At 30.5% G+C, this 12948-nt stretch overlaps 1 protein-coding gene across 1 annotated transcript in view; it reads left to right on the forward strand.

Moving 5' to 3' along the window:
* Positions 1-9078, forward strand: part of LOC107462904 (cleavage and polyadenylation specificity factor subunit 3-II) — a gene marked incomplete in the record, with an annotated part of 10071 nt that extends 993 nt beyond the window's left edge. The window contains 10 exon segments of the mRNA XM_052252416.1: positions 2042-2146; positions 2505-2578; positions 3386-3522; positions 3928-3991; positions 4468-4533; positions 4634-4703; positions 5777-5881; positions 6811-6952; positions 7470-7563; positions 8421-9078. Coding sequence (XP_052108376.1) covers positions 2042-2146; positions 2505-2578; positions 3386-3522; positions 3928-3991; positions 4468-4533; positions 4634-4703; positions 5777-5881; positions 6811-6952; positions 7470-7563; positions 8421-8864 — 1301 coding nt within the window.
* Positions 9079-12948: the final 3870 nt, after the last annotated feature.

A 12948-nucleotide genomic window follows, 5' to 3' on the forward strand; every position in this document is an offset into this window, starting at 1 on the left:
TCGCTGATTTTATTCTTTTATATATATATTTTTTTGGCATAATTTGTGACAGTCACCTGGACCACCTTGGTGCATTGGTTTATTTCACTGAAGTTTGTGGGTTTCACGGACCAATTTACATGACGGTGAGTTGTTTCCTACTACGTGTTCAATGTAATATTTCTCACATAAGTACATAATTTCAATTATTTGGCATTTTTGGTGTGTAAAGTAAAATAAGAATAAAGAGGATGGAAGCAGAAAAAAAATAAGAAAAGAAAAGAAACTAGGTTCCTAAAAACTACAATCACTTCTCATAACCGAAACTATAGTAATATTGAATGTGATTGTGCACCTCCTTCGCCATCAAATGTTCAACTTTATTAGCTTCCTTTTGAATGAGACCAAAACGGACAACCCAAGTTCTTTGCTGCTTTAAGTCAAAATTTCCTATATAATAACCTTCTCTTCATGATTATCTAGCATTTTCCAATTGTTAACTATAGCGAATAATGAATACCTGTGCGAGCCTGTCTTGCATTAGACATCCTTGAACTGAGCTTTTTTTTTTCAATTATTTGGCGTTTGACATTGTTTGGTTGCTTTTTCTTAAACAAAAAAAATAGCAAATGAAGAATTTTGCTAAGAGAGAAAGAATGTATTCATGATGATGAGACATCCACGCTTAGATACATAATGTAGAAGTTGTTTTATCTTTGGACATAAAATCAATTTATCTTAGAGCACCCTTTTTTATAAAAAAAAATTGAATATTGTAGTTTTGTTTTCCTATTTTTTCTGGTGATTCTACTTCTATTAAAGTAAATTATCCAAACATAAAGAGTTAAGATTAATTGATTATAAGGTCATTTTAAGTAAATCTTATACTGTTGAATACTCTTTTATATATCTTAATTATATAGAAAAGTTTAAATGAACATGAAAATGAGGATGTTAGATTATACCCTTATTGATATTCAATTTTTAGAAAATTTTGTACAAATAATCTTTCATAATAGGTACTTATATATTCAACGGTTAGATGGATAGAACCAGATAAGCACTGTCATCTGAATAGTATATACACCATAAACATACCCAAGCAGGGCAATCACCATGTTCATTCCATTCATAGCCACCAGCTAAGCAAAACTATCAGGTCAATTTCAATACATTCTTAAGTTTACATGATTATGTTCTTGCATCAATAGCAATATGAATCTAGGGGAGGAAAGAGAGAGAAGCTTTCCATGCCTATAATGCAATATTCCCTGAATATGTTGTCAGAATAATTGCTTGTATTTTCTCTAGTAGGTAGATGTTATTTTAAGAGATTTTCTATGTAGTAGTTTGAGCATAGTTGGGAAAAAAAAAAGAAAAAGAAAAATTAATAGTTTTAACAAAATCAGAATATTTATCAGAAAAAAAAGGATGAGCTTGATTGATGTTTCAAAATTTTTATTGGAAGGGTAAACCACCAAAAATGCACTTGAATTATTTTGTTGCTGAACAAAATGCACCCAAATTTTATCGACAAAAATGTCCTCAAGTTATTTAAAAACGTGATAAAATGCACATCCGTGAACTCAAACATTCTACGTTAATGGAAAAAAGTGATGTGGCAAACAGAGCTTCCTATGTGGCAAGTGAAACTCTGACATTGGCAAATGAGCCATGTCACGATTTTCTGTTAATGGAGCAAGTCTTTGATCACGGCTGAGCATTTTTGGCACGTTTTTAAATTATTTGATGGCATTTTTGTCGATAACAAAATTCTGGAGCATTTTTGTCAACGTCAAGATAATTCGGGTGCATTTTTGGTGGTTTACCCGTTTTGGGAAGAAAATATTGAGCAGAATATTATGGTATTAGAAATACTGGTTATCAAAGTGGTAGCCGTATTTTGACATTCTTTGGAAATATTAGCTATATTGCATATGCACTATTTTGACATACATTTTCTTTCTTTTGTGTTTCAAATACTGTACTAGCTGGTTTCAAGATTCCATTCTTTAATCGAACTTTAACTTGACTATTGATTTTAAACAGTACCCGACTAAAGCTTTGGCTCCTTTGATGTTGGAAGATTATCGGAAAGTAATGGTTGAACGCCATGGCAAGGAAGAGCAATTTAATTCTGATCATATTGCTGAGTGCATGAAGAAAGGTATCCAATGTAGTCGAGCAGGTTCATGATTTGTATTTCTGTACATTTTCATAGCTGGCACCACTTTTTCTAAGTATGCTCATGACTGAAAATCATTCTTTTTCTGGTATATCTAGTATGTCGTTATTTATTTATTTATTATTTTTATTGACTGGACTGCTTTTACAAGATTTATTGTTATATTTTTGCGAGAACTTTAAAATTTATTCACTTAAAAGGTCTATTTTTCTTAGCAATAGTTTGGTGTGAACTTTGGAATTTTGGTGAACACAGCAGCTTCCTAACTAAAACTACTATACTTCAACCTTTTATCTTTATAAAAGCGTTTTAATCTGGTTTATTCCTGTGTACTATACAGTTATTGCTGTGGATCTGAGGCAGACTATACAAGTAGACAAAGATCTTCAAATTCGTGCCTATTATGCTGGCCATGTAAGTCTCTGCATCTCTGAGGCCATGTTATATTTGCAAAAGTAGACTTCTAAAATAACGTTGGGTAATCCAACTTATATACACTTTGTTGATTTCTTAAATTTGTTTTTGGTCTTTTATCGTTGCATTTTTCTTTCCTCCCTGCATGATGGTACCTTTTCATGCTTGTTAGCCTGATTGTTGTCATGAACAATTGGCTGTTTTGTGAGTGTGTGTATTTTTGGGTGGGACTGGGTTATCTTCTCATCACCCAACAACCACTTTTAAGTCAGGATTAGATTTTTTTCCAGTAAGTTACTTATCTGCTAGGATAAGAGTTATTTTTCAGTGTACTGAGATGCTCAGATATTCTAGGAGAAGCCTCCTTCTCTCTTCCCTATCTGCTGTATGTCTAGGTATTGCTTATAATCTGCATTCTGCCGAGAATAAGAAAAATATACTCTTCTCCTTAAGTTATATGGAATGCACTTCTTGTAAATGCATGTTACAATGATTTTATGTAACTTACAATCAATTCACCGTCATATATGATCCTACGAAAAGGTGCTCATACATAAGAATGGGTTAAGAGAGGCCATAGGAGCTCTTAGGCTAGCAGCATGGTTGAATTTATTATTATCATTGCAAGAGTTATTTGTGTTCAGCATATCCTAATTGATAACGTTGCCTTTGCATTATTAATAATGTCATGTGAAGCAGCATTCTTGGATCATAATTTATTGGATGTGTATGACATTGTTTTGCATTGTTGCGGTTACTTGCCTTATTCAGTTTACCTTATTTGAGTACCGTACGTTAATTCTTAAGGTTCTTGGAGCTGCAATGTTCCATGCGAAGGTGGGAGACTCAGAAATGGTATATACAGGAGATTACAATATGACACCAGATAGACACCTTGGAGCAGCCCAAATTGATCGACTGCGACTTGACCTTCTCATTACTGAGTAAGACCAGCACTAATTGAGTCAACGAGTCTTGCCTACAACAACATTTGCGTATTTAGAGAAAGAAATAAACTATTTTTTCTTCTTATTTGTTGTGTGAAGTTATATTCATAGATTAGATCATCCTCTAAATTGGTTTTAGCTTTTGGTACATTACTTTCACTATATTTTGATATTACATTAGAAATATAAGACTTTCTTGTCCTGCATATAACAAGCTAAGCTCTTGGAAAGCTGGTAATATATGTAGAGCTCATGATTTTAATTTGTCAGTTGCCCGCTTTTTCAGTTTAAATCAGTTGATTTCAGTATCAAATGTGTTGTGCCACACTAATTGATGGATCCTATTACACTTTCTGCTCTAATCTATGTAACTGGGAAAATTGCACTTGATTCTCTTCTCAGATCCACATATGGAACTACAATTCGTGATTCAAAATATGCTCGTGAGAGGGAATTCCTGGATGCTGTATGTATTGTAACAACCACTCTGTAGAATAATGTGCTATAATTGTTTAGTAATTTGGTTTTTACATTGCTCTGGTGTATCTGTTTGGAAAGGAACTCTAAGGTTTAATTTCTCTTCAACTATTGATTTTATTTGGGATATTATTACCTTTTCGGTTTCCAATGAAGTAGAGGGGTCTTTTAAGGATTCCATATATCTCATGTTCATCCTCCTCTCCTTTCTTTTCTTCATTCATTTTATTATTTTAAGAGGAATGAATAGCGAATCCTCTGTTTTTACTTCTTTTCGCCCCCATTATTTATTTTATTTTTAATGGAGAATTTGCTCATGATTTGTGGTGGTCACGTTTTGACTTTTCTTGATTTGGTGCCATATATATTTATCTCTCTGTGCGTCTTTTACTTTCTGTTTTTCCTTTTTAATTCAGGTGCTTCAAATCTATGGCTACCATTAAGTTTTCAAAATAATTGGTTTAGGTTCATAAATGTGTTTCTGCGGGAGGAAAGGTGCTTATTCCAACATTTGGTCTTGGAAGGGCTCAGGTATTCTCATCAAGATAACCATTGGACCATCACTTCTTCTCATGATATTGATGGAGATATAATAGTTGTCTCATTTTTACTAAGTTATTATGACATCTAGGAACTATGCATTTTGATGGATGACTACTGGGAGCGCATGAATTTGAAAGTTCCTATATACTTCTCAGCAGGTTTGAATTAGTTACTGTTCCTTTTAAAAACATTATATAAATTCGTTTTGCTGAATATTCATTACATGTATATTCATTTGATTATGTTTCCAATAGAAATCTTTCAATGTTTGCATAGGAGGTCAAGAATTAAAATAAGATTTACAGCAAAAATACTGGAGGTGTCAAGAGTCCAGATCCTAGTCTGTGTGTGTTTGTGGATAAATGGTTAGGTGAAGATGATTAAGCAAATTAAGAACTCTAGCTCATTAACTTCTTCACCATTCAAACTCGAATAAAGTGGAAATTCCACAAAGTGTTATCCAAGGAGAACAATTGCACACATAATTAAAGTAGTGTCGTTATTTATAGATGCCCTAAAGTTTTATTTGAACGAATAGTTCAAAATTAAATAATTACTAGCATTCCAAATGAGCACTCATGGATATTTGAAACAACTTATTGGAAATGAAAATAACACGATTATCTCTTTATGCCTTAATTGATTGCAAGAATTTGAATCAAATGAACAAAATGTTCAGTAGAATTTAAAAGAAAGGTAATGTTACTTACATAGATTTTGTCACATATGCACAGTAATTACTTAGTAAATAAAATAGATTAATAGAAATAAAAAATTAGATAACAAATAGAAAGAAAACATGCAAAATAAGTAAAATTAAAATTACAATAGAGCAAATAACAACTTTTCCATACACCACAAAAGGAAAGGAAGAAAAAAGAATAACAATTGGCCAAACTAATAAAAATTGATATTAATAATAACCGAGAAGGCACAAAATGTGAAGCATTGGGGAAACTGGGAAAGAACAGAAGATCGTAGTCCATGACCAAACACGGCTCCTCGTAGAAATTAACTAAATAAGTCATGTTATCTAACATAGATGCCACTACATTTTCAGAAAATTGTTTCAATTATTGCAACTAAAAATCTGAAAATATGACAATGTTCTGTTTTCTACTGCTTTGCTGTGTTGCTTGTGTTGTTGATATTCTTAACGCCGTTTCTTGTACCATTTTCTTCATTTATCTGTGTCAAAGTAGACCTAACTACTAGAATCTGTATTTTTCAGGTTTAACAAAGCAAGCTAACGTGTACTATAAGATGCTTATCAATTGGACAAGCCAGAAGATTAAAGATTCATACCCTGCAAATAATGCTTTTGATTTTAAGAATGGTAATTTCCATATATTTCATACATTTTTAAAATTTTATCTAGCACAAATTATGCATTTTATGCGCTTTCACATATTTGCATGCTGTTTTCTGCATTCAATAACAAGCAGGCAATGATGCCTTATAGATTTTTGCTGTTGAAACCTGTGTTAGTGATTAGACTACTTGTATATTCTATAATGGTAACAGCTAGTTAATCTGAAAGGAAATTTCTGCCACTTGTTCAAGGCATTTCAAATTAAAAAATAAGAAATATCTAGACAGCAGAAACGGAGATAAAATATTGATATATGACTGGCAGCAGTCAGCCATGCATAGTATTCTAGAAGGACATGCATAAAGGGTTTACCTCACAAAGCATGTTCACCACCAGGTAATTAGACAATACATACTTATGACAACTTTAATTTTGTTAGAGCTTTTGAATGTGTGGGATTCCCTTTTTTTTTCACATCTTGTGCTACCCAATCTAAATTTGTTGAAAAGGAGAGAAAATCCCCGAAACTTTAGGAAATTGGTCTATGTTAGAGATTCTTTTATGGATTGGTGTATAGCAGAAGGGATAGGAAGGGCAAGGAAATGGATTGAGAATCAGGTTCAAGCATGTAAAAAGAATAATGAAATGGGGAATGAGCAGGAAAAATAGTCAGAAGTACTGTTACGAAGTCAGTAGTGAATGAAGGGGAATATGGTGAGGGAGGATTTTTATCTAGTCATTTGTGAATTTTCAATAAAGGATTTTTATCTTTTATTTATATTGAATTTTGTTTAAAGAAAAAGATAATCAAATTACATGGTGAATAGCCATAAACAATTTCTTCTCTTTTCTGTTCATGTAAATTTTATAATAATTGAGATTGGCGATATAATTCACTGCTTCATATCGCTTGATATGTTCCTCATTTCAATGCTCTGGTTTTGATTATGCAGTTTGCAAGTTTGAGAGGTCTGTACTAGATACTCCTGGTCCTTGTGTTCTTTTTGCATCTCCTGGGATGATAAGCGGTGGCCTTTCGCTCGAAGTTTTCAAACGTTGGGCACCATTTGAAAATACCCTTGTTGCTTTACCTGGGTACATCCTTTTTTTTACTCTCTCTCTCTCTCTCTCTCTCTCTCTCTCTCTCTCTCCTTTTGCATTAATTGCAGGATGACCAAAAGGCAGATAATTTCCCCCTAAACTGAGTAAGTTATATTGATATTTTACTTCATGATCATTGAGATAACATAGAAAGTGAGACCAAATCTATAAAATGCCCATAGAGAGTTTCGACAAGCAGTTGATACTGTGCACATTTTCTAATAGCCTGCTATAATTGAAGCGCCTGCATTTTGAAGTTCTCCTCTTGTGAAAGTGACTCTCCTTTCTATCTAAAATTTAATTCTCTTTTGTCATCAGTTAGGAAAACTGAAAAGTTGCAAGATTTCTGGTATAAGAGATTTATGTGTGTTTGGATGTAAAGGATGTTCCTCATATCTCATTCACCATAGATTTTTATTTGTTTCCTGGAAAGCCATGTATATCAATCTTATATTTTAAGTATTTATATTTCTGATGTGTTGTATAAATATTTATTTCGTTATTATTGTAGATATTGTTTGCCTGGAACAGTAGGACATGTATTAATGTCTAAGCCCCCAAAAATTGAATTGGACCCCAACACAAAAATTGATGTGCGTTGCCAGGTAAATATGTTTCTTCTACTAATTTGTTTACATACATGGAAACATGCCTTCTATGTGAGGCTCTCTTTCTTCTTCTTTGAAAAATGATTTAGTTTTCAACTGGGTAGAGAAAAGTGCAATCAGATACACATGTAAATAAATTATGGGACCAAAAATATCGATGTTGTATGGAGCAGGGAAACTGGAAAAATATAGGTCTCACTAATGCATAAGTAAGCTGGCAGTAAATTTGGAGAGTGATAGGTTCTTGTGGGTTGGGAAATATTTATATCAAGAGCAATTAATGCTGAGGAAAATAGTTCAGAGGCTAGTGCAAGAGTGCTCAATCTTCACCATATCATATCTTTTCTTATTTATATTTCATCACCTGCTCTATTTTGATATCTCACTGATATCAGCCTTTGGTGCATTAATACAATAGTTTCTTCATCTATTCGCTCTCGAATACCGATATCTTGCAAAAGAAAAAGAACACTTGAGCATTTATTAGTCTTTCTGAGTTTTATAATGTGATGAGATTTACATTTAACATGACTGGGGACTCGAGGGCAAGTACACAACTGAAACCATGTATTACTTTTCCTATCTTTTTGAGAGAAACAAAAATCTAACTTGCAATTGATTTAAACATTGTGAACTGAGTTTCAAAAGTTTCATGCTCCTCGACTGAAGGCTTTTGTGGTTATTTGAAATTCCTTGATTCATCATGGGTTCGTAACGTTTATGTGCTTTAAGAAACAAAAGAAGAATGCATTTTGCTATTCAAATGATTTTCTAGTGCAAATTGACATGGATTCAATTCATTTTGGTTTATTAATATCTGGAATAACTTTGACTACTGTTGTATATTTTGACAGGTTCATCAATTGGCTTTCAGTCCTCACACGGATTCTAAAGGAATAATGGATCTAATAAAATTTCTCTCCCCTAAGCATGTTATACTAGTGCATGGTGAGAAGCCTAAGATGGTTTCTCTTAAAGAAAAAATTCATTCTGAAATGGGGATTCCATGTTATCATCCTGCAAATAATGAAACTGTATCCGTTCCTTCAACTGTCTATGTAAAAGCTCAAGCAAGTGATGCTTTCATGGAAAGATGCTTAAAGCCAAACTTCAAGTTACATAAATGCAGTTCACAGGAGCTATCTATCAAAACCTTGACAGACAAAAACATAGTGCCTGAGCTTCAAGTGATAAATGAAAAAGCTGTATTTATAGTTGAGGATAAAAGCAAAAAGCTGAAAGTTGTGCATAATGATGAGGTTTTGGTTATGTTGGGGGAAAAGAAGACGGAGGATTAGCATGCAAATTATCTTGTGGTGTGTGTTTATTAGAATATCTATGGTGGGTGGTTGGTGACAGTAGCTAGTTTCACATCCTAGGTTGTGTTTATTAGTTTAGATGGATTTTGGAGGGGAGGAAAAAGCTTTGCAGGAATAAATCGCTTACGAGTTTTATCCTTCTCTCTTGTTCTCGCATAATCACAAGCTAATTAATTACGCTTAATTTTTGTTTATTTTTATGTGGTTTACGTGGAAGGGAATCAAAACTCTGTAGGATTTCGAAAGATCTATCAGATCAAAACCAAAGCAGTATATTTGTGCTGCACTTGGTTTGCAATGATAGGAAGATTGCAATGAAACTCATTTTAACGAACGTGGAAGCTAGGCGTGTATGTGAATGAACCGACAAAGTCGGCTTCGCATTAGATGGTTCCAAAATATTTCAAGACTTTTGCTGGTCTTGCTGAAAAAATTAAAAAGATTTAGATAGTAGAAAAAATTTACTAAGTTAATCATTGAAATAATTCATACAAAAGGGTATTCGAATTTTAAATTTTGAATTTCATATTAAGTAGATTAAAGTAATATTTTAGAATTAAGGTTATTTAATTTTATTAATAATTTATAATTTTAAATTTGAATTTAATTTTACAATATTAGAATATCTTTTATTTAATTTTAAAAAAAGACTAGAGTATTTTCTTTAGAATTAAGGTTATTTGATGGTGTTAAAATACAAAATATTAATTTGATTAAAAAAGACGAAAATATTAGTCAATTTTTTAAAAACTAAGATAATCTTTTTAGGACTAATTTCAAAATACTAAGATACCCTTATATGATCAAAGTTCTTTTAGATTTTTTTTTTTTTAATGTCAATTTGATTTAAAAGGATTAAAATATCCTTTTAGTCAATTTTAAAAATACTAAAATACTCTTTTAAAAATATTTTTAAAAAGACTAAAATATGCTTCTAAGGCTAAAAGCTCTCTTCTCACACTCAAACTCATCACTCTCACATATCTCTTCTCAACTAAAACTCTTCTCTTCATATTCCAGAAGAAGTGAAGAACAAAAGAAGGAAGAAGCCTTGCTCCATCATTTTCATCCTATAACAATTCCAAGAAAACTTAAAATTAAAGATGTAGATCGTCCTAATTTTACATTGTTAATTATATTTGCCATTTTAATTATGTGAGTAATTAGTTTCTAATTATATTTTATTTTTTAGTTAAAAAAAATATTAGTTAGTTGGATCTTGTTTGGTCATAATGATTTATTGTATGTAGATTATATATATTTAGCGAGTTACTTAATTTTATATGACAGAGATAATGTGTATATATATTAGTGTGTTGATTTGATTAAACATAGATAGTTAGTTATAGGTATGAGACAAAGTCTTTTGTTTGGGTATATTGAATGAATGCTATTAAGTACAAATGTTACTTAATTTTAACTTTTTTTTATTCACTATCACTTACTTCCATTCATTCGAATGAGAAGACACGATGAGAAGAGGTGGTGGAGACGAAAAAGAGTGATGAGCAATGGGTAAAGACATGCTGAGATATGTATATTCACACAAATTAAACCTTTTGATTTTTTTTTTTGGTAAATAAACCTTTCAATGTATAATTTATTTCCTTTAATTTCTAAATATTTTTTTACACTTGTGGGATCTGACGATTTGGGTTTTTTTATTAAAAATATAACAAGTCCACAATTTGGACCCGGAGACTTGGGCTTCGTAGTTTAAAAAGACATATCTACTACTTGGACCAACCGATTTATAGACAACAAAATTTCAAATTCTCTAAAAAAATATTAGACAATTCAATTTCTTTTTAACCCATGCAGCATAAATCGGTTGGTCCAATTTAATTACCTATATTTAAAAAAAAAAGAAACACCACATAAGAGAAAACACACAACTTCTCCAATATCAATGCATAAACACTCAATTATGTTCCATATCAACAAATGAACCATGATTTTAATTTTTTTTAAAACATAAATCTAAGCTTGAAATAGAAATATGAGGATTTAATTTTTAAAATATTTTAATTTTCTAAAAATAAGAATCAGAAGGTCCAATTTTAATATTATAAATCTTTTGAATTTTTTAATTTTATGAAAAGTAAAATTAGAGTATCTGATTTTAGCTTAAAATAACATTTTTTTTTTCAAAATAAAATCCAAGAATCTGATTTCTCAAATGATCATATAGGTATATATCACACTTCTTTGAACCATATGTGTGCATTTCACTCCTTCTTGGCCAATAAAAAAAATACTTTACAACATACCATATCCTATTCTATTTCCTTCTTTATTTTTCAACTAAAATATCTAAAGTATTCAAAACAATTTCTATGTTATACAACTAAAATTTTTGTATTTTTCAAGTAATATTTTTGTATTTTTCTTCTTTGCTATTCAACTAAAAAAACTGTACAGTTCAAAATAACTTTTATATTATATAAACTAAAATTTCTATGTTTCCAACAAAATTTCTATACTTTTCAATTAAATTTTTTGTATTTTTCAACAAAAAATTTTATTTTTTTCTGTTTATTTTTCAAACTTCTCTTTCTGCTTTTTCATTTTCTTCTTTTTATTTCACCCTTTAAAAGGAAAAAAATAAAAAAATACAAAAGCAACAATAATATATATATATATAAAAAGGAAGAAAAGATTTACATGCACGATATGTAAGTGATCTTTGCTATATCAAAAAAATTAATTAAACTTAATTATCAAAAAGATTTGTTCACCTACTAACACTACCCTTAATTATATATTTATTGGGCTAAAGTTTCATTCACTGTAATGAAAAATATAAAACAATTTTTTTGGAAACAATTGCTTTTATATATCAGAAGATAAAATTAATTTAATTTATAAAATTAAACACATTATCTTTTAATATGTTGTTAATTTAATATCATGAAAATAAACAAAGAAAATTTAATCCTTTAAGATCATAATTAGTAATTACCATCCAATCAAGGATTCTTTTATCCTTTTATGCAACTATACAAGACTACACGTGCATAATCCTTACAATGATAGCATGTCCAGTAAGACCATTCTTTGATTAGGCTCATAGCAGGGGTAATTAATTACACATTCGCTTGCATTAAATAACCACTATAATGGTCCGACACTGACACTAATTCGCAATCGCATAAATTTTTATTTTTTAATTATATAAAATATTAAAAATTTTATTTTAATAAATAATAATATATATAATTTTTAAACTCATTTTAAAAATACATGTTAAAAATAAAATTAGATACACTTACACGTAATGATATTTAGATGTGTCTAAATAGGGGTGTTTGTGGTGCGTGGTGCGATTTGATTGGTTTTGAGTCAAACTCATCCGATTCGAACATTAATTTTACTTGCGGTATGGTTTGGATTGGATGATTTTAAAAAAAAAAAATTCAATCCAATTCGATCCAATTTCACACAGATTGGATTTGTGGTTTTGTAAATTAAAAAAATTGAATACATATAACAAGTCTCAACATCAAATTTTAAATAGTCAATAATGACATAATGAGTCTCAACAATATCTTAAAAAACCAACGATAACATAACAATAAAAATAAAATTATAGACAAGTTAAAATAAATAAATAACATTTTAAACATAAAATATTTATTAAATAATAATAATAATATATGAATAATATAAAAATGTATAACAAATTAAACATGTTATAAGTATAATTGTAAATATAACAATAAAATAATATTATAGCATATTGTGCGATTTAGATTGGATTGAATCGGTTATAAAAAGTAGATCCGAAATCCAATCCGATCCAGCAATTTGCAAAAAATAGAATACAATCAAATCTGAATTAGTACAATTTTAATCGATTTTCAATTTGGATTGAATTGAATGAAGAGTTTAATATAAGATCGGTTTGAATTTGAATGTGTCCGTGAAATTTTTTTTATTTTTTATTAAGGCACGATTGAACACAGTAGACACGTATTCGAAATATGTCCAATATGTGAATTCGGTAACTTAGCAAAGTGTCCGCCATGGCACCATTACCCAAGAGAGGGAGACAGAGAACACG

Source organism: Arachis duranensis, chromosome 8 (assembly GCF_000817695.3).
Source record: "Arachis duranensis cultivar V14167 chromosome 8, aradu.V14167.gnm2.J7QH, whole genome shotgun sequence".
Lineage (NCBI taxonomy): Eukaryota > Viridiplantae > Streptophyta > Magnoliopsida > Fabales > Fabaceae > Arachis > Arachis duranensis.